Raw genomic sequence first — 26,707 nt, 5'->3', positions numbered from 1 at the left:
GATTTTATTTTTATTTTATTAAAACAAACAAACAAAAGAACAAGGACATTTCTGACTTCCAAAAATCGGAAAAAATGGAAATTAAAATCAGAAAAAAAAATGGAAATTTCTAAACTCCAAAAGTTCCCCCAAAATTTTGAAATCAATCTAAAAAAAAATTCAAGAAATAGGACAAAAGTCTAAAATTCACAACAAAAAACGTTTATTATATTTTTTTATTTAGTCTCACAAATTTTCTAGAAAAAAGTCGATAATTTTTGAGTTTGGAAAATAAAAATGTCAACGCTTTTTTTTCTATAAAATGTCTGTGAGGATTTGAGTTTTCATTGTGTTTATTTTTGGCTTCTGTTTCTTGTGAGTCTCCGTGTTGTCCTGTCAGCCCCTGATTGTCCCCAGGTGTGTCTCGTTCCCTTGATTACCCCCGTGTGTATTTAAGTCCAGCTGTTGTCTCCGTCTCTTGTCGGGTCCTTGTCATTGTCAGTCAGTCTAATCTTAGTCGTCCCAGTAGAACTGGTTAAGTCCAGCTCCCATCATCAGTCTTAACTCTACAGTTTACTGGACTGTCGAGCAGTTCATTAAAATTCTTATCATCATCACAACCTGGGTCTACCTGCGTTCTCATTCACCTCATCACCGTTACTTCATGACAGTCTTGGTTTTTTTTCCTTGCAAATTCTCAACTTTTGAAACTCAGAAATATTCTTGTTTTTTCTAGGACATTTTAAAGGTCTAAATCTAAAACAACAAAAAATTATACACCGTGGTTTTGCGAAGCCTCTGATGAGCCTGATCTTTCAAACATTTAGACATTAATGTAACGTGACAATGAAGGGTGTTCTCATGAGGATTTTCGCTGAATACAAATGGAGATGAAACTTTTAACATTTTCTAATCCATCCATTCTCTCTGGCAGTTAATCCATGTTGGGTCAGTGGTAGGAGGGTTGAGTTGGTGCGTTTTGGGAACCTACTGGACAGAATCTATCCGAGCCAGATATTTATTTATCTGACTAAATGTGAGGTGAGAAAATACATTCGTAAACTTCAATGGATCTTAACCGCTGCTGCACGGATTTATTTATTTAGGTTTTTCAAACCGGCAGTGGAAGGGGAGGAGATGGAGGCGTTTTCATCCAAACCTTGGATCCGGGTGCCAGTCACCCCTCATTTCTCTCCGACCTCGGTGGCAGCATGTGTGAACCCCAGCTGTGCGCAAACCTCCCTCTGACGTCTGCGCTGTACCCGCTTTTCTTTTGCTCTCACCTATCGCAGGTGTAACTCTTGATCAGATCTCATTTTTAGGGCGCTCTCACATGGATCGGAGCTAAAATTACTCCCGCTTGAAGCTTGTGTAAAATGCGCCCAACGTGAGATCACCGGACGTTTTTCTTCGGTTTTAATCCAAAGGTCGAATCGTTGCAAGCATGAAGGTTTTGAGGATTCAATGTTTTCTTCTTTGCGTTTATTACTGCGCACAAGAAGGATTATCGGGGGATTTTAAGACGCATCTTAGGAGGAATTTACAATTCCAGGTAAGGATATATTTAAATTTTTATGCAACTTTCTGGAACACGCCCAGACTTGGTAACTAAAGGAGTAATTTACATCTCGTATAGGTTGTATAATATTTTCCCTGTGAAGGGTTTCCACCCTGCAGGTTGTTTATGTTTAAAGTCCCACCAATGCACAGGATATTTGGTAATGGACTGACACAGCACGGACTTGTGTGCAGAATTAACAGGAGGCAGAGCGTGCAATCCTGTGTACAGTGAGAGCATTTATTTCCAGTTCCACTTCCCCTTCATTCATTCATTCATGAATGGCTAATTCAACCTGTTTTGACATAAGATCTTGACCCAACCCTCATTTGCTCAGATTGGTGGCGCAATTAACCCAGTTTTGACCTAATTTATTGTGCAATTCAGCATTTCTTTAAAGCACTGATTCCCAAAAATGCGTAACACTAGATACCTGATGATTTTTTTGTTCTTTTCCAGAGAACAAAACGTCAAAGCAAACCAGCAAAACCAGTGGTGAGTTTCAACTGAGTTTACTGCTACACATGACACCAAATTAACCAAGAGGTCCAAGCTTTAAAGACATAAAGAGACGTTTCTTTAAAGACATAAAGAGACGTTTCTGGTACCTTGAGTCATGCCACTGTGGCTTTTACCTTCAGTTTGCTTCAGGGCTAACTAAGAAATTTCCTAGGAACATACAGTAATCTTGTCTGTGTAGCACAAACCACAGCGTTCTTAAATACCAGTGAGTTGGAGGCCTGGAGTGGCTGTCCTCCTCCTTAATGTCGCCTCGTAATGGAGTCATGTGGCCCGCACTAACCAGATCAGGCGCCAACGTCCCATAAGTAAACAAGGGAAGGGCACCAAAGTGATACGTCTCAGACTGGCACAGTTAGTTTAAGATAACAACACTGCTTCCTTTCTGCTTACTCCACTAAGACCTCTACCTGAACAGAGTCCATACTTGTCTAAAATCTGCTTTATTGAGTTGCAACACACTTAAATGGAGGAAGAAAAGCATGGAAAAAAATCTAATTTTAGTACAGGATTGCAAAATTGGGAAAATCTAAGTTGTTTTGCTAAAAACGTCAAGGTAACGGCTCAGTGGGAAAACGAGGGCATCGTCACACATTTTGTTTTAAAGAGTAAAACCCACAAGCCACATAATTGCTTTATACAGTGTAAGGAACTGGAAATGCAACTCCGTTTCAATGCTAGGTGCCAAACTTAACATTTCACTTGCAAGGTTACTATTACTCCTCAGACTTTTTCAGATTTGGGTACAACCACAAATTTTAATGTGTCTTACTGGGAGTATGGCCCAGCACACCTAAATGAAAAGTCAGATTGTGGTGTCCTTGACATGCAGTCAGGTTCTATTGAGTTCTGTTTGGCAGAGAGACATGGAAGATGCAGCATTTCTCAATCTAATCATCAACATTTTGCCCAATCATTTTTGCAAAAACAAAAATACTTGCACTTAGTCAGATTTGTTGGAGTGTTTGAACATCAACGTTTGAGTCTTTCTGCAGACTGGATTTAGGCCTGGACTTTGACCTAAACCATTGCAATGCAGTTCTGGTGACTGGAACTGATGGAAGGTGAACCTCATCACCACTTGTAGTCTCTAACTGGGTTTCTGGCTCTATCCACATGACTTTTTATGGGCTTCTCTCGGCACCACAAAGGTCAGATTTGTGGAGGAAAGCATGTTTCTCCATGGCATTGTTCAATATCATGGTGTTTAACTGCCATGGCTACTCAGCCTTGTAGTAGCAGCAAAACAATCGAGTCTGCAACCTTCGGTGAATTTCCAGTGTACTGCGAGGGGAATTTGATTAGATAGTGGTACCTGAACAATTGTTTTAAAAAGCACAGAAAGAACTAAATATGGATGTTAATTAGCATAAACAGCCAATGATAGATGTCTGTTTACATTGAGTTGTGGCATAAAATTTACACCATAGGTAAGCTTCATAGCGTCAAACTGCCACATTAATTACATATGTCACAGACAAAAGTTATCAATTAGGGAAAATTTAAAACCTCAACAAAGTTGACGCCTACAGGAAGGAATCATTTCCCAATATCTGAGTATACCAGGATCCAGTTCTGTTATATTCTTTCCATTTTCACTTTATGGATTAGCCAGTACTATGTACGGCTTAAAAAATGTGGGGTAATATTTAATAATATAATCAGATTTATTTAGGGGTGTAAGAATCAAGAGGAATACGACACTTTTAAAATTGTATTTGTTAAAAGCAAGTTTTCATTTCACTTTGCAATTATTTACTTATTTACTATTTATTGCTGATCTGTTATATAAAGTCCCAATAAATTTGCAGTTCTGACATAGAAATATATGTTAAAGCTCACAATACTTTTACAAGACACTAAATGCATCTTTGTTTTCCAAAGACATTGGCTCAGAATATTGTGTTTACATTCTGATAGATAAAAATCCTACTTTATTTTTAGTTTTTCTGTTGTCATGTGTGTGTTTTTGTGCCACCAGCTAAAGGTCACAGACTACCATGTCAGGTGTTCGGTGGTGTCTCGTTACGCTGTCACAACGATCCAGAGTTCGGTGTGGAACCAGATGCCCATCACTAAAGAGGCAGCGTTTGAGGTGGACCTGCCCTCGTCGGCGTTCATCTCCAACTTTACCATGTAAGATAACCAAAACAAATTCATCTTATCTGCATGTCTCAGCTCCTACTGCAAGTATTATTTATAAAACCCTTCCACAAACACATAAAAGTAGAGCATAAAAATTAAAACATGATAAATAAAAAAAAAACTGAAAACATACAAATATTTACAAACACTGTAATATTTAAAAAGACATTAGAATATTATTGAACAGTTTATTTTGGTAACTCAATAAGTGAAACACATTACAGAGATTAATTACGCACTAATTGATGTCTTCGAGTTTTTGTATTAATTTTTAAGATTTTCCTCTTATAGTTAATGAAAACACGACTTAAGATTTGAATAGAAGAAGAAGTTATCAGATTTGTTACTGCAGCTGTGCAGATGATACACAGCTCTACGTTATGATGTCACCATGTGACTGTGAACCAGTTCAAGAGCAGAAAAGATGCTTAGAACAAGTCAATATGCCACAGCTCTTTTCAGCTAAACAGAAAAAATCTAGAGTTATATTTAGACCTAAAGAGGAACGATCTGAGTCACAGCTTCAAAAATCATCAATACGCATCAAGAAGTTGGTCATTTCTCATGTATTTTGCTCTAAACAGGCATGTTTTTAGTCTTGATTTAAAGGAACTCAGTGTTTCAGCTGTTTTGCAGTTTTCTGGAAGTTTGTTCCAGACTTGTGGCTGTTTCTCCATGTTTGGTTCTGGTTCGGGGGATAGATAGCATATATTTATGTCACAAAGGGCCCTTAGGTTTCACAAATTGAGCTAAAATTCACATATTTCAAGTCTTCATAGCCACTCGGACTAAATTGAGACAGATATCAGAAATGTTCTTGATGACGGCCACAATCCAGAGATAAACGTTTGGATGAATGGCGTAAAGAACTTTGATTCCATTACTAAAAAGCCTGGCATCTATTCTATTTAAAAATGCTAAATATAAATAAAACAAACAAGTGGGCTTTGCTGGTTCTGGGAGCGGAAGCAGGTCAGGAGGAGGGGAAACCAGAAGCTGAATGAATACCAGGCTTTGTAAATGGAAGTCAGAAAGTTAACAGAGAAAATGACAGAGGTTGGCCCAGTCGCCCCTTTTTTCTCCCCACATCGTTTACTGAGGCAGCCTGCCAGTTTTCGTACACTTACTCCACACAAGCCTACATCTACTGTATACTACTACATGCATCGGTGGATGTAGACTTTGCATGTGGAGTCAATATTTTTAGGTATGTGTGAGCTTTTTTCCCATATTTTCACACACACAGGACCAAAACAGCCCTATCTCCAGATACCTTGAGGGAAATTAGTGTGGCAGACGCATTACGTTGGTTCTTTGGCATTTTTGTGTGTGAAACTAAGAAGTCTGTGTTCTGCGTGATGTTCAGTCATTTCCTCAGCCACTAAGCCAGCCACATGCATAAATACACCCGGCACACACACTTTCCACTCTCCGCTTATGTGATTTCTGCTCTGTGTCAAATAAGACCCAGTTTATTTTAGTTGCACCTTTTTGCTCATTAGAAATATTCACTTAAAAGACATGACCTTAAAGTGACACCCTGTCACATGACATCATAGATCTTCAGTCTTTTAGAACTGAGAGTATTTATAGCTCAACCTGAGAAGATCAAAGTTCCTCAAGGTTGTTTTTTTCCATTTAACCCTCATAAGGCATTGAATGTTTGCTTTACTAAACAAGAGGCAAAATAAAGTAAATCTCTCTCAAAAACTCACTTCAGTCCACTAAAAGTAACATAATCTGGCTACTGTACGTCACACAAAGAGCTGCTTCTTTCTCCTCTTCCCTCTATCCCACAGTGCCTCCAATGGTAAGGTGTATGTTGCCCAAGTGAAGGAAAGAGCGTCAGCCAGGAAAATTTACGACGCCGCTAAAAAGCAAGGAAAAACAGCTGGACTTGTCGCCACCAAGTTAGTTTTTTTTTTTTTTTTTTAAACTTCTTGTGAGCAAAGAAATGTTCTTTACATCTTTGGTTTCATAGAGCTTCTTAAAAACTACCTGAACTTTTCACTTGCCTTATTCGTTTTGTCAATGCAGAGAAAGGGAAATCGAGAAGTTTCGTGTAGCAGTGAGCGTCCCATCGGGAACCCGGATGTCTTTTGTCCTGACCTACGAGGAATTGTTACCTCGTCGACTCGGCCGCTACGAGCTCAGTTTGGGTCTGAGGACCGGGCAGCCGGTGCAGAACCTCACGTTGGAAGTCAGCATAAATGAAAGGACGGGGATCAGTTTCATCAAAGCTCTTCCTCTGAAGACGAGTCGACTGCTGTCGAACTCTGCCCAGGGTACGACGCCAAGAAGTATAATTTAAAACAGTGAAAAATCACTGAATACTAGTTTTATATCACTTGGTATGTTGCCTAGTGTCCACTGTGTTTATGAGAATAAATTTAAAAAGTCTGGAAATTCAGACACCATAAAAAGATGGGAAATTTTTTATATATATATTCCAGGTAATAATAAATATATAATAATGCAATTAATTACTTGACAATCCGCAGGTTATTCCAAGACAAAATGTCACCAGCTTTGACTATAGATCCTTTCCAAAGAATGATTTTAGACACCTCACTTAGCATGTTAATTGTTAAAGTTCATGTAGTTATTGTTGCTATATTTTGTTTTACATGTTTTTCAGTCCAGTTGATTATAATATCTGAATCAAAACATTTACTTTTTCTTTAACAATTAACATAAATCTGTTGTTTTTTGTATACTTCAGGTTGAAATTAAACAATTTTAGCATCTAGAAACGACTAGCTTGTTTTATTATTACCTGAAATATAACACTAAAAATCTATACAGATGCACTTCACCATAACCTCAGAAACTAAATTAGTTGAACGAAGATTACTTTCTATAACTGTATTTTAAGTGAAATATTAGTAAGAAAAAAAACAATCAGTAAAAATATAAATCTTTCCAAGTATGTTTTTAGATATTATATTTTAGGAGCACAGTTTGCCAATCATCAACGCTCAAATCTCCACTTTACACTTATTTTCTGTAAAAATAAGATTTCGATTATAGAGGGAAAAAAATTCAAGCTCTTTGCGCAAAATAGATTAAATTAGACCAAGATAAAGATTTTCATCTCATTCCTTTGTCACTTTCTGCTCCTGTCTGCATTTAATGGTGATCTATCAACATGCCTGATGAAGCACTGCTTTCCTCCAGGTGACTCCAGCCCTCCTGCCTCCACTCGGGTTGAGCAGAGCGATAATTGTGCTAGAATTTACTACAACCCAACTCTTCATCAGCAAACCAGCGCATCCCCCAAAGGGTTAAATGCAGACTTCATCATTCAGTATGATGTGGAGCTCAAAGACCTCTCGGGTGACGTTCAGGTCAGCTGCATCGTTCCACTTCTGGTTTGTCAAAGCCACTTGAATCTCACTAAATCTTTGACTTCTTACGCCCGTTAGGTGTATGATGGCTACTTTGTGCATTACTTTGCACCAAGAGGGCTTCCAGTGGTTCCCAAGGATATTATATTTGTCATAGATGTCAGTGGGTCTATGATAGGCACCAAGATAAAGCAGGTAAAGAGAAGAAAGCATCTGGAAGATGAAATACTTTCTCTAAAATAGCTTTACTTACTGTTTTTTCTGCTTAAGACAAAAGTGGGTCAATAACACCATTGATTTCTGTCAGTAGACCAAGCAGGCGATGAACACCATCCTTGGAGACCTTAGAGAAGGAGACCACTTTAACATCATCACCTTCTCAGATAAGGTTCACACTTGGAAGAAAGGTCGAACAGTGCGAGCAACTCGGCAGAACGTGCGAGAGGCCAAAGAGTTTGTGAGGAGAATTAATGCAGAAGGATGTGAGTGGAAATTTTATCCTTTGCATCAAATGTATGTTGTTTTTGTGCCAATAAAACTGATTTGTGTTGACTTTACTGTCGAATCAGGGACGAATATCAACGCAGCTCTTCTATCTGCTGCCCAGCTTGTTAACCCGTCATCCTCTGGATCCTCCAGCCGCCCTGCATCCCAGCGGGTTCCCCTGGTTATCTTTCTGACAGATGGGGAAGCGACCACTGGAGTGACATCTGGTGACGCCATCCTTAATAACGCCAAGAAGGCATTGGGCTCGGTTACTCTGTTTGGCATTGCCTTTGGCGATGACGCGGACTTCCTTCTCCTAAGACGCCTGGCTTTGGAGAACCGAGGTGTGGCCAGGATGGTGTATGAGGAAGCAGATGCAGCTTTGCAACTGAAGGGTTTCTATGATGAAGTGGCCAACCCTTTGCTGTCAGACGTCCAGCTTTCCTACATGGACGATCAGGCGTTTGATGTCACCCATACCCTGTTCCCAAACTACTTCCAAGGCTCGGAGTTAGTTGTGGCAGGAAGGGTAAAACCTGGAGTCAAAGACTTAAAGGTGTCGGTCTCAGCAACCGATTCAAAGCATAACATAAGCCTGGAAGATAATGTGCTTATTTCCAGTGCAAAAGAAAATGGGAGCAGAGGTTTTTTAAACTGTTCAGGAGAGTTGGAAGGAGTGTCCAACTTTGTGCGTCGTCTCTGGGCATATTTCACCATCAAAGAGCTACTACTGGGCAAACTCAATGCAACTGACCCTGCAACTCAAAGGTTACTGGCAGAGAAAGCCACCAACCTCTCCCTCAAATATAACTTTGTGACCCCAGTCACTTCTTTGGTTGTTGTAAAGCCAGATGCAGATGAAGCAGCTCAGCCATTGACCACTGTGAAACCCACAACTACTGGCACCACCACCACCACCACAGCAACAACAACAACAACAGTGCGCCCCATCGAAATGTTAACCACTAGAGTTCCCAGAAAGCCCAGCCTTAGGTTAGCCAAACCACACCCTCCTCAACAACCTGCAAGTAAACAGAAAACGAAGCCTTTGCCAGTGTCTCTGGCTAAAACAAAGGCTCCTCCAGCCAAAAAAACAGCCATAAACCCAAGTCCCAGGCCTATCAAAACTGCCCCAGCAACAATCTCTGGAAAAAAACTTGCTACCTCCCAGGATGATCCAAAAACACCCCTTCATTCTCCAAAGTTATCCACTTCTCTTCTAAATGCTCTAAAAACCGCACAGCCTCCTGCTCCTGGCAAAACGACCATTATCCCAACGACAACAGCTATGCAAACATTGGATACCAGCACTTCACCACACCTCACTTCATCCAGAACCGACCCTGCAGCTGGAACAAGGAGAACCAGTCCTGGGAAACCATCAGGGCCATTTTCAGAGGTGGGGAACCGCACCAAGTCTGTCCCAGATCTTCATCAGTCTGAAACTCCTGTAGCCACACTGCGCTCGCCCACCCCGGCCTCACCGCCAGACGTTGGACACAACAGCTCAAATCTAGACGTTGACACCAGTCTGAGCATTGCCACCCTGGTGTTGGGGACCTTTGCTCCCATGCCCGGCGTTACAGAAGGACCAGGACTGTGGGAAGCAGCTGGACTTCTGGGTAAGTAACACAGTAGCTGCGTTTCCATTGACCAAGTCATTGCGTAACTTAACATTTTGATAATATTGGAAACACGCTGAAATAAAAAAAAAAAAACTCTTCCATAAAAATGTTGGCACGAGGTATTCATTTTTTTTGGCCGTATCAAAATTGGTTTATTTTGGAAAACTGCAATGGAAACGCTGATCACAAACCAGATGTTCCCACTGGCGCAAACGTTTTCACACGTGAGTTTAATTGCGTTTCTTGTTTAATGGAAACACTGCAGTTGGGGAAGTTGTGTTTTTTCGACATTAGCGGACTTACGAACATTTGTGATGGAAATGCTGCCACTGTCTGCCGTTTCTCTGACTTCCCGACAAAATGAAATTCAGTCAAATCAAAGAATCATTATGGATGAATGGATGGAGTGAATGCTGGTTTTCATATTTAATTCAAAATAAATCCTCTCTTTCTCCCCTAGATGTCTCTACCTCCATTCAAAGTGAAGAAGGTACATTTCATTTGCCTCCTGATCTATTTGGTTATTTTTATTTAGTTGTTCATTTGTCGTTTGCTCCTCCTGCTTTCTTCTATTCAAACGAAATTGGTGTCAAACGTTTATGCTACATTTTGTTTGTGCTGATGTCATTTTCAAGGTATTACTAAATGTTTCAAGGGGTCACCAAATGTCAACCATCCATTTTGTAAATATAGCTGAGCTAGTTGACCTTTGATTACCTCTGGAAAGATTTAATATTAGTATCTTTAAAATGAGAGCGGCACAAATCAATTTGTTAAATTTGAAGAAGGTGGGGAAACCAACTTCACTCAGGTTTTATGAACCTATTTCTAATTTGTAAAACCTGCCTGTGATCGAGAATTTAACTAATTTCTGCTCTTTTCTTTCTGAATAGATCTGAATCTTGTTACAGGTATGGGTAACAACTCTTCATTTGAAAATAAAATCTCTTCACATAAGCAGTGGAAGTGATTATTTTTTGTTTTTTAATGACTCCTTCTATTTGCCAGATTTTGATGCAACATATAATTATGACTACGATATCAGCTACGACACCTGTAAGTTAGTTGTTTTTTTATTTGGTAAAACAAATCTGATGTTTTACGTTAAAAACATTCCTGTGTTTTCTCAGGGGACGACAGCAGTGATTCATTTGGTGAGTATTTCGAAGGAGAGTGTAATTCATAGTAGTGCCGTTCTCTGCAATAGAAGTCCTGTCATTGGTTTCAGTGCTTGGGAGTGAGGAGGACTGTCCTTTAGTTGAATGTCTTGTCCTTTTAGAACCTCAGTCCAGACTGAACTCTGTGAGACTCTTCTCCTCATCAGGTCAGGATTTATTTATTATTTTAAATCACAAAGTCGTGATGTCTGGCTTTGTTTAGCTGCTGGATTCTCTGTTGTAGTGGATGGAGATCCTCATTTTGTGGTCCAACTTCCAAAGTTGCACCAGGATCTGTGTTTCACTGTGGACGGCAGAGCCAACGACGTTCTCAGACTTCTGGAGGATCCAGAGCGAGGTAAGCATTTGATTCAATTGCTAACATTTGATTATTCTAACGATTAATCGAGTAAAAATTTTTAGATTCTTTTCATTAAACCACTGAAACATATTTTATACATTAAAAATGCAAAAACTACATGTTTTATACACATTTTAGTGCCTAAAATGCATTTCCATAGCATTCCTTTAGTGAACGCTTGATCATTTGAAGCAAAGGATGCATCTGCAGCTAAAGAATGCTTCAACATGTGTGCAATATTACACTTATATATGTAATTTGTATATGGTTATCTGCACGCACCAATATTTAACACTTAGGTTGGAGTAGCTGTTAGCATATAAGCAATTTCCCTTTGAGGATCAATAAAGTATTTTCTATTTTATGTGGAAAGGCTCATCCCTTTCTCCTTGACTTAACATTAATAATTAGACATAAACAGGTGCTTTGTAAGAATTATTATATACCTTTGGTTAGAATTTGAACCAGGTAAAGCTAAAACTAGGCCACATGAGTTCAGGGTAGAACATATTTACAGGCAAAGTTTTTTTTATCTTAAATGCAAAATGCAGAGACGTACACAGACATTCTGGGGCTCCAGTGGCAAAAAAAGGCAGCTTGTGCATCACACTGACCCACCAGCTTCTTTAGCAATATGAGGATTTTTTAAAGGCACTACTTGAACATTATATGTAGTTACCTATTTCTGATCAGTCATGTGCTCTCTTGAGTCACACACAATACACTGAAAATAATAAAAAATTTCAGAAGGGCACCTTTTTGTCCAGAGGAAAAGGAGCCGGTGCTGTAGCACCTCCTAGTGCCTATTTTGGAGTTTACAGAGGGTGCATGTTGCTCTTCCAGGTATCATTGTGGACGGTCACCTGATGGGAGCTCTACCAAAGCCTGGAGCAGAAGGCCGTTCCCGAACGTACTTCGACCGGCTCACCATCTCATTACCGGCTGGCAGTTCGGCTGACATCATGATCACCTTGACGCTGGATGGGGTGGTAGTGGATGGGGAAGGAAGGGAGACCCTCCCCACCAATCAGCAGGGATCTGTGACCAGGCAGGGCGTGACTGTGACCGTGGACAACCATCAGAGCTGCTGGATCGAGCTGGCGAAAGGGGTGCGCTTCCTGGTGCTGTTCCATCACTACAAACACCCCAACTTCCTGCAGATGGCTCACCTGGGGTTTTACATCACAGATGGAAGGGGGCTGTCAAGGTCGACCCAAGGCCTTCTGGGTAAGCAGGAGATCTTAAAATTTTCCTTTTTATACATTGTGTTGAGTTGCAGAATCTTTGGTTTTGGTAACATTATTGCTTCTTGGTGAAAGATAGCTGGTGAGGAACTCATCCAGGGTTAAGTTTTAACTTCAACAACATCCATCCATCCATTTATCACTACAAAAACACAAAATCTTACCAAGTATTTTTGGTCAGTATCTGTTGCACTGGCAGATTATTTGATTTATAACACGAGAAAAATGTCTTATGAATGAAATTAGGGCCAGGTTAAAGGAAAAAAGAGAAATATGAGAATAAAGTCATAATAATATGAGAATGAAGTCATAATATTTAGATAAAGTCATAAGATTACCTGCATAAAGTTGCAGTAGTATTATCAGAATAAAGTCATAATAATGAGAATAAAGTTGTAATAATATGAGAATAACATCATAATGTTACAAGAATAAAATTGTAGTATTGCCAGACAAAAGTCATAATCTTATGACTTTATTGTGATAATTTTACTTATTTTATTTTTCTTTGCCTGCCTGCAAAAACCTGTGTGAGTTATGAAAACTAAAACTTAACATGATGAAGAAGCTGATGGAGGCTAAATTAACGAGGACTTTTTGTTTGCTTGTCTTTTGTCAACCAGTTTGCTAGAACTACAAATCCCAGGACATATACGCCACTGGCACAAAAACATTGATATTCTGAGCATTTGTAAGATTTTAATAGGTCTAAAAGTAAAATTTATTAAAGTTATGACTTTTTAAGACTTTGAAGAAACCCTCTGTGTTTATTTCACTGTTACTTAAAACCTTAAATTATAATTTCATGGGGAGGAAATGTAGTTACAGTTAATTATTGCTCCTCTTTTTCTGCCTGCAGGCCAGTTTCAGCACTCTGACATGACTGTAACCGTGACAACCAATCGTCACCCCAAAAACAAAGACGGGGTTCAAGCGAGGGGAATCCTGAGGTGGGCAGCACAGCAGATGGACGTGACTTTACAGGACAAGTCGATGAAAGACTCAGTGCAAAAGCGCCACCTGGGCAAATGCTGGGTGGTTCCCAAGGCGGAGATCGAGAGACTGCTGAGTCACTCCTATGAGAGTTACGTGGTGAACAATATGTAACCCAAGCCGAGTCCGCTCCACCTGTTGCTGGCCCACAGCATGGCTCAGGTACCAGGACGCACACAAAGGACGGAGCTGACTGGGAGTCCGCTGGATAAAAACGACAGACACAGAGGCGGTTGTGAAACAGGAAGGGCTGGGTGGCGCAGCTTGGAGGCAGAAAGAAGAAGTTAGGAAAATAATAGTTAAAATCTACAGTTACTCAAATAGAGAACTGAACAGAGGCTCTTTATCTCTCCCTGGATTCACTTTGTGTCCGTAACAGAGACTCGATGTGCTTCTGGTCGCTTGGCAACAACAGATCATCTATTTATGCAGCCGCTTTGAAAGTTATTTATTGGAATGATCTTATATGGCATTTTACAATGGCACAATGGGTCTATTGCAGATAGGAAAAACAAAGTACATTTCTGATAAAAAAAAAAATTCTTGCTGATGAGTTGAGTTTCAAGTCAAAAATGTGCTAAAAGTCTCAGAAATTTTCTACAAAACAAAAGGAAATTTCGGAGTTTGTAAAGTTGAAAATTTGCTAGAAAAAAACTCAGAAATATTCCAAGTCAAAAAGTTTTTGATTTTTGAAATTCTGACCTTTTCCTGTTTTTTTTTTATACATCAATAACATTTCTGAGATAAATCCCTCAAAATTTTCTAGTTTTTTTTTCTAGCAATTTTTTCACTTTTCAAATAGAAATTTCCTTGTTTTTTTACAAAAAAAGTTTGAGTTCAATCTCAACATTTTAGGGTTTTTTTGTCAGAAATTTACTCCATTTTTTTATCTACAGTGGTCCTAATACGCTGCAGTATTCCTTTCTGTCTAAATCATATGTAATTTTTTTTAAAGCATCACTCCTCTTAAGCTGTTCAGTCCAATTGTATAAGGTCTTGTATGTATGTGAAATTATATTATTCCCAGAAAATGAAAAAGAAATCTGAGGCACTTTTTCCAGGTTTGCCATGTGCTTTTTATTTTTCTATCATTTCATTTCATAGTTTAATTGGTTTTATTTGTTACACAAGACATTAGGTATTGTTCACATACTAGTGATCAAACAAGGACAGTAAGTTTTCTACTACTCAGCCTGGACTATTTTGTCAATTTTCGAGGGATGTTGTTGATAGTGGTTTTCAAAGGCCATACTGGATGAAAATAAAAACAGCAACACCACACAAGGCTTCTGTTCTCGGTAAATAAAAAAGGAGAGGATGGTGAGAGAGAGGGAACAACAGGTAAACAATATTCCAGTTTTCTTCAGGTGACGTTTCACACATGAAGCTGAACGGTGCACAGTGTGAATTCAAGGCTGAGGTTGAGTTTTCCTTCCACCAAAACATCAGAGGAACGCTAACGACATAACATTAAATCATGGAATGATCACGTGATAAGGTAAACGACATATGACACAGCAAATAAACAAATTAGAGCAACACAATTTTAAAATGAGTCAGCATTTGACGTCGGCAAGAATTTAAATAAATACATTGTAAGGATAAGACACAGAGATGAGATTAGTTTGGAGTTGGAAGAGGGTTGGTGGTGGGCGGTAAATTGAGATGAAGCCGCTTTTCTAGCAAATGACGGCAGCAGCCTGTCTGTTTCCTCTTAGTTGTATGATAAAACCCTTAAACTGGTATGAAACAAAACAATTTCCCTTCAGCTCTGCACTCTCTGCTGATGTGAACTTTAATCGTCGCCAATAACAAAAAAGACCAATTTTGGCACAAGACTGACCTGCAAACAACGTTCTGAGTTAAAACAAAGCAGCCGATTTTTCTGATGGTGTCCATGCGTCGGAGACGGACCGGACGTTAAGGCTAAATAAAAGCAACTCGGTTCGTTCAGAATGGGTCGCACGTGTGACTGCGTCTACGCTACAAAGTCCTCCTTCCACCTAACATCTAGAAAGGGAACAACGTCAAACACAAGGGGTCAAACAACCGAGACAAGACGGGGTGGTTCCACCTAGAGCTGAAATTTCAGTCTTCATCTTCAAAACCCCGCAAAGAAACCCAACAACTTTCCCAACATTCAGTCTTTCCTTCATGCCACATTCCAGTCTATTCCTATTTCACTTCTTCGAAGGCCATTATTCCCCCAAAAAAGATTCACAAACCAACGTCTGGTCTTTGTTTTCCACAAATTCCCTTTTTTTTTTTTTTTTAAGTTCGACTTGAAGACCACAGTTTCTACCTCTGCTCTGTAAACTTCATAACTTCAGCCAGTGAAATGTGCACCCATTATATAGAAATAAACTCTTTAATAATTTAACAAGTTAGAAAGTATTCAGTTTCAAAACTGTTGTTACATAACTCGGACAAAGAAAAGTGTTTTTTGTTTTTTCGTTTTTTCATGTAGAGGGGTTGGAGGGCGACAGGTATAGCCACTGATTAACTTGCCTGCTTGCACTGAGAACACAACAGCGTTGCAAAAGTGAGCACTACCAGTTGACAGAACAGCCCATTTATATGCCTGTTTGGATCACATTTAAGTTTTCGCCAAAAAAAGGAGCGGCGTCTGTTTTAAGTCACGCAGGTAAAAGACGGGGGAGTGAAAGCAGGGTTGATGGGAGCGGTCCGGTCCTTAAACCGCTGAGTTGATCCAGTCTATGTACAATAACTACTGTGTAAAAGATGCATGCATGCCAACTGGAGGTGACCCTGCGAGAGGATTTTACGTTAAGCTCAGACCTGCCAAACAGCGAGAGCCTGATATGAGAATGACGGACAAAAACGGACTGAAATGTTCTGAAAATCTGCAACAAGTCAAAAACTCACCCCTAATGACGAAGCTGAAGTTATGGTTATACTGTATATTTCACAACTGAAAGAAAGACCTACTCAACCCTGCTTTTCTGTGTCAGAGGAAGGGAGTGTTTGAAAAGCATGTATGTGTTTTTGTCTGTGAGCGAATTTCATTGAGAGTGGAGAGAGGGAGGAAGAGAAAAGAAAAGGAGGCAGACGCCGTCTCTCGGCTCCTTTTCCGCCTTCGCTTCTTTTTTCTGCTCCCAGAAACCCCTCGGACCGCCCTCACTGCTCGTCCTCCCCAAACACGTCGTTCTGTTTGCGCTTCATGTTCTCAAAGTCAAAGTCGGTCCCGGTCATGCGCTTGTAGATGTCCTTGATGTCGTTGCAAGTGGTCTCGAAGTGAGTCGTGGCATCGTAGGACCTCGAGGCGAAGACCTGGAAGAAAACGGTGAGAATTGGCGACAATTTATCATTTTATCTCTGATTTTCAAAAATCTTTTTTTTTTTTTTACAAATTTCTGACAGCATTTCTTTTTAAAATTATTGTACTTGAGGATTTTAAGGTAGAAAGTGACAAAGCAGCAAAATACAGTGCTTTATCTCATATAATACAAAAAAAGCTGTTTCTACAACAGTCATTGGTAGAGTTGGGCGGTAACTGGTTGCATTTACGTCAGTTGGGTTGCTAGGTAACGGCCTGGCCTTTGCTGGGGTTGCTAGGTAACGAGCACTGCCCACTGTGGGGGCCTCAGAAACTTGGAGAGAAGATGAGAAAAAAAAATATTGATCCCTTAAATCTTTTAAATCTTCAATGTATCTGTTGTTTAATTAATCATGTTTAAATACAGAGTTGGGTAGTAACTAGTTAATTTTACTTGATCATTTGTCTATAACGATATATATTGTTATTGATTTATTGCCCTTTCCTAACAAGTACTTTAATTAGCCCAAACATCAAGACATTCAGGCATATTTTCTGTTTATTTGAGCTAATAATAATTTGAGTACTTGTCGGCACTAATACAGAATTCAATATTTATATGTACTGAAAAAAATTAATAAATGAGCCCTCTGAAAGAAAACATGATGGTTAAAAAGAAAATCACATTGCCCTATTACACTTTTTATATATATATGTGACACTACTTGATATTTAACAAAACCATGCTTTATTTGTTCACATTTAGACCTGCATAAAGAGTGTTTGTAGACACACTAACACACCAAAAACATTAAGAAACAACGTTTAAGCAGCTTAAGCTAATGAACTGATGCTAACGCAGCACTAGCTTAGCACTAAGACTGAGGCAGCAGCTGTTTGGAGCTGAAAGCAGTTTTGACAAAATGCTGGTGCCTAAGAAGCTGTTTTATTTTGCATTTTTACTTTCGCTTTTGAAATCATTTGCATGATGAAATATTAGAAAAAAGGGGAAACTCCAGCACACTGCTCAGCTAGCAGTGGAAATACATTATGCAGTTGCAGAAGTCTGCAATGCAAAATATCTGACCCCTGGAAGTTTAAAAGTGACCTGTTGTGCTTCATTAAAGAGGTCTGCACGATGTACAAAACATGTTCATTAAATTTTTTTTTTCCGCAAAATCATTTTTCCACAATGAGCTGCACAATTATGCAATCATAGATCTTTGAAAAGCATTAGTAGAGCCTCCAGCACAACTGACAAGAATGCAACAAGTAGCTTCTGAATGATAAGCCAACAACAGAACACTTGTCTTTTCCAGTAGCCATTGTACAGCGCAGAGAGTGGTAAAACCAGCTGCCTGAAAGTGCTGGAAGTCTGTTTGGGGTCACATGTTGGGTTCCGCTGAGGTTGCTAGGTAACGGACAGCGCTTGCTGATTTGTGATGTTACATTCCAGAAGTTTTTGAAACGAATCATTTTCCAGACACCAAAAAATATTAACTTAGCGCTTAGGCTGTTTTTAGAAGCCGCAGAAACCCAAATGGAAGTACAGAAATGTGCTAAATGTGAAATTTACATAATACATGCAATTTAACAACGTGAATTCAAAGAGAATATTCACTAAGGCATGAAGGTAATGTAATAGTTTGAAGATAAATACATGAATGTTGGAACATTTCACAACAAAGATCTTTTGTTTTATTAGCATATTAACCAAAAACAACATATAAGAGGGAAATAACTTACCTGGCTCTCAGTGCCGTCGTCTGTGGGCTCATAAAGGTCACTAATAGCCACAAACCTGAGGAAAAAGAAACAGTAAATGCTATATTTTTGCTAATTATCAAAACGTTTCCTATAGATGCCGGGTTGTTAAAGCACAAAAGCACAAAGTGTCGGCACTGACTTTTGATCGATGGGCTCCAGGAGCTCCAAGGCCGGTTCGATCTCAGCCTCGGGTTCGCTGGTCTCCACTGTGGTGCTGACGATGGCTATGTACTTCCCCTGGGCCGCCACGTTGTGAGCGTAAGAGATCATGCAGACGTAGATGTCTGGTCAATAAAAACAAAAAAGTCAAGCAGAATCCCTTTAGACCTGGTTTAGGTCATTTGTCCACTTAAACATTCAGACTTTTTTAACAAAGGTGCCTCCATTTTGGCTGATTACATTGAGTATAACTTGAAATAATTTTAATCACATTTTGCGTGATGTCTTAATACATTTTAAAACCTGCTTTTATTACGTTATTACACAATGCGACATTGCAGATTTTTAACTGTATTTTTAAGATGACAGAAAAGAATCTACCTCTGGTAAACATGTGCCGTTTAATCAAACGTAATCCGATCCTGTAGTTGAGAAATGCTCACCAGAGTTGCGGTTGACCTGATTCTGAGGGATGATGATCTGGCAGGAGTTGGCGTCGTTGGTGTTCTTGATGGGGTGGCTCAGGATGCAGATGACACGGATCACCTGGCCCGCCTTACGGACGCGGTCCGGGATGTAGCTGGGGTCACAGATGAGCTGCTTGCACCGAGCCACCTGGAGACAGCAGGAGAGAAACGCACACAGCACGTTTAAAGACACTTATTGTTATCACATGAATAATAACATACCCCCGCTGTCATACCTCGCCTTCTGACTTCACTCCAATCACTTTGCCACCCTCCATTACGATGTCATCTACAGGCTTGTTCAGCATGTAGGTTCCTCCGTAGATTGCGCTCAGCCTAACAGACGAATTAAATCAAATTCAATTAAATTTTTTCAACTTTACTGTTTTTTACAGACATAAATTAAAACAATTAATTCTTATGTTACTACAAAAGCATAATTTCACACATCCTTCAATCTGGGTACATTAATTCAGTTAATTCAATTAAGTTAACTGTTTTCAACAAACTTATATTCCACTGGTTTTCTATGGGATTGAAAAGGACTAAGCAGCTCAGACATGAAATCTGATTCTTTTACTAGGTAACTATTTCTGTGTTGATTGGCCAAATGTTTTGTTTAACTAATCAGTTACAGAAACTATTTTCAGTAAGAACAAAGTTTTCATAACTGCTGAATTAGAAAAAAAAAAACTGTCCCATTGTATCAAATGTCCTCTGCTGTATCTGACTGTGGATCTTGCGTACTTTCCGCACATTTATTATTTTTTTCTAGAGTATTTGTAGCCCAAAACTTCAATCTTCAATCTCTGTACTCCCACCAGCCCTGTTTAATCTGCTTCAGTCAAACTCCGGTCCACTTGCCTGAAAAGTCCGGTTCATTTCGGGAGGTGTGAATGAGCAATCAACCTCTGATCGGGACCAAAAATGTGAACTCTAGTTTGCCTAAAAATCTTGGCCTCGGTTCAGTTGGCGCAGTTTGAATGTGTTTGTAAACGCCAAGAGAACCGCAGATCACTCCAAAAGCAGGAAGTGGACAGCAGCGCATGGCATTCTGGGTAAATAAATTCAACAAAAACAAACACGCAAGTCTATCACTGGCGGGAGAAATCGCTCATAGTCTTTTTACCAGCGACAAAAGAGAAATCCTCCAACCAGTAAAATCGTTACTCCAGTTTTGTTTACATCTGGTGAAGGAGGAAGTTGTGTTCAGTTTCTTCTTCTGAGGTTTTCATGTAGTTTCCTTCAGTAATTCTTGGTGCAGCGCCACCACAGGCAAGGAGGGGAACAATAATTGTGCAACTGGTGATGTGTTAAAAATAACTTCTTTACTTAGCAGTGTCTCTTTCTCCAATAAATGTATTAAAGCTAAAGGCTTGATTTTAAGGGTGAAATTATGCAATAAAAGTTGAACAAGCTTTTTTCTCCTCTGTACAGAAAGTTTGACTAAATAATGAGAAATAATTTAAAAACCTGGCAAATCCCTGCGGCAGCTCCCCCAGACCGTACAGCGGGTAGAGGTAGGGGCTCTTTCCATAACGCGCCAGAGATTCGCTGTACAGTTTGATACGATTGATCGTCTCCAAACAGGGAACGTCAAGATAGCTGGATGCAGATACAAAACAATCAAGTGAATCTTTAAATTAAATTCATGAAATATTTGTACTTCTTTTCACATTTCTTTTTTCCCACTCTTACTCATCTGTCCGGTAGAGGGCCAGGGCGTGGCCAGTGAAGTCGATGACATCCTGGCCCAGGTCAAACTTCTTGTAGACGTCCCTCATGGTGGTGGTTTTAGGGTCAACCCCCTCAAAGGTCTTGGGGTCGTTCTCGTCAAAATTGGCCACAAAGACCAAAAACTTCCGAAACCTTCTCTTCTCGAACATTCCCATCAGATCTACACGTTAAAATAAGACGATTCATCTCAAAATGTACCAAGAAACTATGAAAAACGAGAGCAGCTCTTTGTGAATTTGTATCCGAGGAGTTTTGCGGGTCTTACTGGAAGCCAGTGCCTCCGTCTCGGTTGACGGCACCTTGTAGATTTTTCCTCCTTTGTAGACGAAGCTTCCCTCCACCACTTTAAAGTCCAGGTACCGAGTCACTTCTGTGTATAGCAGCATCTTCACAAGCTGACCTAAAATACACACACTCGTTCTTTGAATCTTTCACTGCAAAAACACAAAGTTTTACCAAGGTATTTTTGGCTTAATTTCAAATATGCAATTATTTCAGTACACTTGAAATAATTTTTCAGCAATGATTCCTTAATATTTATTAAAAAGTGTTAGTTCTACTGGTAGATTACTGCACTTGAAATATAAGAAAAATGTCTTGTTTTGAGTAAAATTATCTTCTATTAGTACTTTTTAAAATACATTTTTAAGGAATTATTTACTCAAATCTAAATCCAATATCTTCCTGCAATGTTACCATTGACCTACTTTTGACTTATTTCAAGTGCACTAAAAAACTAGACCAAAAATACTTGTTCAGATTTTCTTATCATCTCATTTTATCTTATGTTTGTGATATTTAAGGTTCTACATTGACCTTGAAACGTTTATTATCCCTTGGATAACAGGAAGCCTCACCATATTTTAATGAGACTTTAAGCAGAACGACCAACAACAAAACGCCACATGATTGCGAAACAGGAAGTAGGTGAAGAATGGTTTTCAAATGGATCAAAGAGCTGAAAACTGCGACATGAACAGGCCTGTCGCAATAAGCAATAAATCAATTAATCACATGATAAATGAAAACAAGCTCAATAATTTCCATTACCATGATTTATTGTTTTTGTCTTTCTACCAAAACCTGGATGATAAAAGTCTTTGGTCTCAACTAACACATTTTTTGAAGGGTGATTTTGTTTACAGACACTTCATAATTAATTGTTGTTTGAATTGTTTTATTTATTTACTTTCGATATTTAAAATGTTTTTCAGTTCCAGTGTTAAGCGTTCATTAAAATTTAAAATTTAGTGATGTTTGAGATTCTATTCTTGCCATTACTATTATATTACATGAAAATAGCCTCAAAATAACAACATTATTGTTTATTTTAATAACTTCTGGGACAATTTATTGTCCAGGAAACCTTATTAATGTGACAGATTCATGATCCATCGTTCATTACAGTTACAGGTGGAAGTCTTTACCGACTTTAAACATATTTTCACAATAACTCAGTGTCAGGAAAATTGGACGGAGAACAACTGTGCACATCAAATTTCACAGTCTTAATTGAATTTCGGTCTGGACTTTGACTGGACCGTTCAAATATATGAACACTTAACCCTCATTGTGCTTCTTTCTGTTGGAAATCCCAATAAGAAGATAAAGTTTGTGACTGTGACGTGACAAAATGTGGAAAAGTTTAATGCAGTATATTTAAGCTGATACTGACCATTAGCCATGAGGAACTTGGGGATGAGATCAACGTTCCAGTCCCTTCCTCTGCCCATTGACTCCGGTGGGCTATCAGGGAGAGTAAAGCGCTTGTAAAGCTGCAGGACACGAAAGAGAAAAAGCAAATTAAATCAACTCTTAAGAATTAACAAAAACGTGATAAACGAATTCTTTCAATATGATTTGCTGTCCGCCGTACCTCTTCCAGCGGTGTAATGGAAGAGCTTTCCCCACCGTAGTAAGGGTTCCTGTCCATGTGCAGAACCTTCTTCCCATTCACAGACATGATCCCAGACAGAATGCATTCCTGCATGAAACATTTAAACACCAGAAAACACTCAGAAAACAAACAACCAGAGATCCACGAACAAAAGCCAACAGGTTTATAGAAAGTGCACCATCACAACCAGAACACAACTGCTACGCTGTTACTGCAAACTTGTATAAAAAAATGCATTTTGATGTTCAATATCAAAAATAAATAATAGAATTTGTCTTCAAACGAGCAAAAACAATGACGATAACCATTATTAGCACTAATCATTTCACCCCAACATAAATGTTTCAGTCCTAATCTTTACATCCAAAAAGGAGCTGAGTGTTACGGGACACCTCACACTAACCGCAAATTATTTCAAACACACCACAAGAAATGTTTATATTCTGTTTAATCTACTGTAGAGAAATGTGATCAGAGTTGATCCAAAGTATTAAATAACTCTGTAATTGTTTAGTCACCCTGCTGGCACAGGATAAGTTTATGTTGTATGTATATTTAGTTATTTTATTGCTACTTTACACATTTCTACTGTGTTTCATGACCTCCAGACATATTTTTTTTGTTGATCAATAACTAATAATCTAGTCTTTAACTCCTCTTCTCTGACTCTCCAGCATTTGTAATAATTTTGGTCGGTGCAATTGGAAAAACGGCTGCAAATGAAGTTCTGCTAGGAGCTACTTGCAATCTGGTAATAATAAATATATATAAATAAATCTTTAGTAAATATTCGTCCATCAATCTTTTATACAAACACAATCAAATTATGTCATTTTTGATCATTTCAAACCTCAAAATGGTCAAAAAGTTGAAAATGTTACACACATACAAGCAAAATATATAAGTTAAGTAAATAGGGAAGAAAGTATTATTATTATTATTATTATTATTATTATTATTATTATTATTATTATTATTATTATTATTATTAACAACTACTAAATAACTAAAACAATTTCACTGGCCCTGGATTTGTTACAGGTAAAATATAATGGCTCTTTGAATTATTTATGCTATAAATTATTTAATAAATGGGAATTTTTTTAAGTTTAGAGGATTTTACATAAAATCATGAAATAAATGTAATCATTTCCAGACGCAAAATGGTCAAAAATCAAAGCAGAAACTTTTACATGGATACATGCAAAATAATAAGTGAATAGGAAACTAACTTTTATTATTATTTAAAATAACTAGTATTAAAAAACCAACAATGTAACAAGATATATTGGGTCTTTGGATTATGTATGTTATAAATAACTAAGGAAAGGGATATTTTTTTACTTAAGTTTAAAGGACTTTACATAAAATAAATGAAATTGTGGACAACTCTGACCATATTAGAAAAAAACTGTCTTCAGTCAGAGGCTTCTTCAAATTCACTGTAATACAAACTGCTACAGGAGAACCATCACTATCAATTAATAACTATTTGAACATTTTGAACTAATGAGTTACAAACACATTAAATTGAATTTGAAGGTTATCATGACCTATAGAAAGTTAATATTAATAACTTGCTTAATTATGTTTTAGATACGGTGTTTATTAAGTGAATTAACTCTAATCACATCTTATTAAATAGTTTTTTAAATATACTTTTTATTTTCTTTATTAAAAGTATTGTTATTATTATTTTAGATAATATATAAATAAATGTTAGAGAGGCGTGTGACACATTAAACCTACCTAACTAAATATTTGCTGCCATAGCTGCAAATACAAACATGAAACGATCACATCTTTCTGCCCGGCGTGTTTCTGTCGCAGTGCGTGTTTAGTGAAAGTAAAGCCGTGAATAAAAAGCTGTGCTATAAGGCCTGCGCCAACCCCAGGATGGAGGCCTGTCTATGCAAAGAGAACCATGACACACTGAAGGGTTACGCCTAAAAGATGCTACAGGGCGTAACACAACACTGAGCACAGTCTGCAGCCGAAATAATAAGAAAAAATATTGTTTAAAAAATCACCCAGCTGACTCTGAGATCTGCGGGCTTCTTGGTGACAGACGAGGAGCTCAATTGTAGTTTTATTTAGCGATATTTCTAATGCGCAAATCCAAACACAATTATCTGATGTCACAGCGCACAATTGCAGCTGAGGCTTTCACTCCAGAAACGGTAGCAGGCCTGATCTCTGTCTCTGTGTGTGGAGGGGGTGGGGGGGAAGGAAATCATTTAAAAAGTTCACAAACTCTGTGTTTATTTGTCTCTACTCACTGTGAGTCCGGTGCCCAAAACGATCACATCATATTCCTCATCCATGTTGTATCACCGCCTCTCCCGTCTCGCCCTCTTTTTTTCAGCCTTGGGAAATGAAAGGGTGCTGAAGGAAATAATGCCAGTGGGTCCACACAAAAAAAAGCTGAGAAATAAAATTCCTGTTTTCTCTCAGGCGTGGCTGCTTTAAAAGGCTCTTCAGCGGTACGTGTTATTTATTAATCATTGGGCATTAATGATCAATGGGGAATTCAGCCCACACTGTCACCGGCGGAGACGACCAAAGATGGCCCTGTCCGTGGAGCGATACAGAACAATGTCACTGCGCGTCGGGAAATAGTGCGCATCCTCCTCTCTCTCCCATCTTCCCATAGACGTAGCGAAGCAGAGACGATGCGTCAGCGCGTCCGCCATATTGTGAGTGGAACGTTCGCCTTGGAAAGCAACATTTACGTTTCAAATGATTTTGCTGAATTAATTTATGTACAATATATGTTCTGTGTAGTCCAAATGTCAATTAGACAATGCTTCAAAAAATATATAAAGAATCATTAAATTGTATGTTTTTCTTATCACTTTTATTTACTAATTATTACATTCATTTAAATGCTGCCTCATAACTTCTGATTTTAGTTGGTAACTAGTTCTATTCAGAGTTGGGTAGAAACTAGTTACATTTACCCGAGAAACACTTTTGAAAAAGTGTTTTTACTATGCTGTATTTTGTACTTTTACTTGAGTAAGTTTATTAGTATACTCTTAACTGAGTCAAATTTCTACCTACAACAAAACTGTTTTAACAAAAAATTCACCAAACACACACCTGCAAGTTTTATTAAAGTTTCATAAGTTTTTTATTGAAAGAAACTGATTTGGTATAATTTTCTTTTGCCTGATTTTATTTATTTTTTGTCATTTATATGAATTATTGTCAATAAAATACCCAAATTTCCACGTAAATGTATGTCCACAACTGGTTCTGTGGTAGAATTTTTTTTATCAAGTAATAAATATATTATGACTTTTTAAATCTGATGTTAAATATATCACCAAATAAAAAATTCTACAACAATCGCCCCTTTTAATAAGAAAATATGTAATAAGTAAAATATGTTATATTTTTCCATTTTTTCCTCATCTTTGCTACAACTTTTTAAGGCCCCCCTTATCCACCAGGCAGCATGTGGCCCTCACTTTGAAAAACACTGAATTAGATCATGTATATATAGATAATACAGATGTGAACCACCTAGTATTGTTTTGTATATAAAATAATTAGATTTGTTATAATTACTATGAATATCATTTTCTTCATTCATTATTACAAATAGCTTTATTTAAAATCCTATTTAAAATATTTTTTGGGTAAATCTCACTATAAATGACACACCCAATATGGCGGCGACGTTGCTGTATATCCGGATGCTTATGCGGCGTCTACCTTTCTATGCCTATGCTTCTTCCCACCTAACAACACAGTGAGGCCAAAGTGAAACCCCACTTTGAGTTGACTTCTTCACACCTAAAGTTTAGTTCAACATTTCTGTTCAGATTTTACCAGTTTATCGTGGGAGCAAAGCTGGTTTCTTAGTATTTGCCATCCTTCCTTCCCAGTTGTAGGTTGCAGCGTTGCCTGCGTGGATGCACGCAGTGGTATCCCTCCGCCGCCACAGCTGGGTGGATGGGAGTTGGTTTTTCAGACTGAAAACA

At 38.4% G+C, this 26,707-nt stretch overlaps 2 protein-coding genes across 3 annotated transcripts; one reads left to right on the top strand and one right to left on the bottom strand.

Annotated features, from left to right (window-relative positions):
• Positions 1-764: 764 nt before the first annotated feature.
• Positions 765-14,470, top strand: itih6 (inter-alpha-trypsin inhibitor heavy chain family member 6). Of its 2 annotated transcripts, none has more exons than XM_008414582.3 (17): positions 765-1,531; positions 1,997-2,032; positions 4,038-4,192; positions 6,001-6,111; positions 6,239-6,486; positions 7,379-7,548; positions 7,627-7,743; positions 7,859-8,030; positions 8,118-9,656; positions 10,120-10,149; positions 10,553-10,570; positions 10,668-10,715; positions 10,790-10,813; positions 10,888-10,983; positions 11,061-11,174; positions 12,021-12,404; positions 13,281-14,470. In XM_008414582.3, the coding sequence occupies exons 1-17, from the start codon at positions 1,424-1,426 to the stop codon at positions 13,526-13,528; spliced, it is 3,618 nt and encodes a 1,205-aa protein (XP_008412804.2). In that variant the 5' UTR covers positions 765-1,423; the 3' UTR covers positions 13,529-14,470. The 2 variants fall into 2 exon arrangements, with proteins under 2 accessions (XP_008412804.2, XP_008412806.2); XM_008414584.3 differs by having other exon boundaries at positions 766-1,531; positions 10,939-10,983.
• On the bottom strand, positions 14,467-25,313 carry gdi1 (GDP dissociation inhibitor 1). Its single transcript, XM_008414581.3, has 11 exons — positions 24,998-25,313; positions 22,698-22,805; positions 22,497-22,596; positions 21,087-21,221; positions 20,783-20,981; positions 20,558-20,689; positions 19,321-19,420; positions 19,061-19,232; positions 18,598-18,742; positions 18,438-18,492; positions 14,467-16,705 (listed from the first exon to the last, which is right to left on the bottom strand). Exons 1-11 carry the CDS (start codon positions 25,040-25,042, stop codon positions 16,553-16,555), a joined length of 1,344 nt encoding a protein of 447 aa, XP_008412803.1. The 5' UTR covers positions 25,043-25,313; the 3' UTR covers positions 14,467-16,552.
• Between the last annotated feature and the right edge of the window lie 1,394 nt (positions 25,314-26,707).

The sequence above is a fragment of the Poecilia reticulata genome, chromosome 7 (genome assembly GCF_904066995.2).
Source record: "Poecilia reticulata chromosome 7, P_reticulata-male-v2, whole genome shotgun sequence".
In the NCBI taxonomy this organism is placed as follows: Eukaryota; Metazoa; Chordata; class Actinopteri; order Cyprinodontiformes; family Poeciliidae; genus Poecilia; species Poecilia reticulata.
The sequence above is the reverse complement of the archived record's forward strand: the minus strand, read 5'-3'. Positions and strand labels throughout refer to the sequence as shown.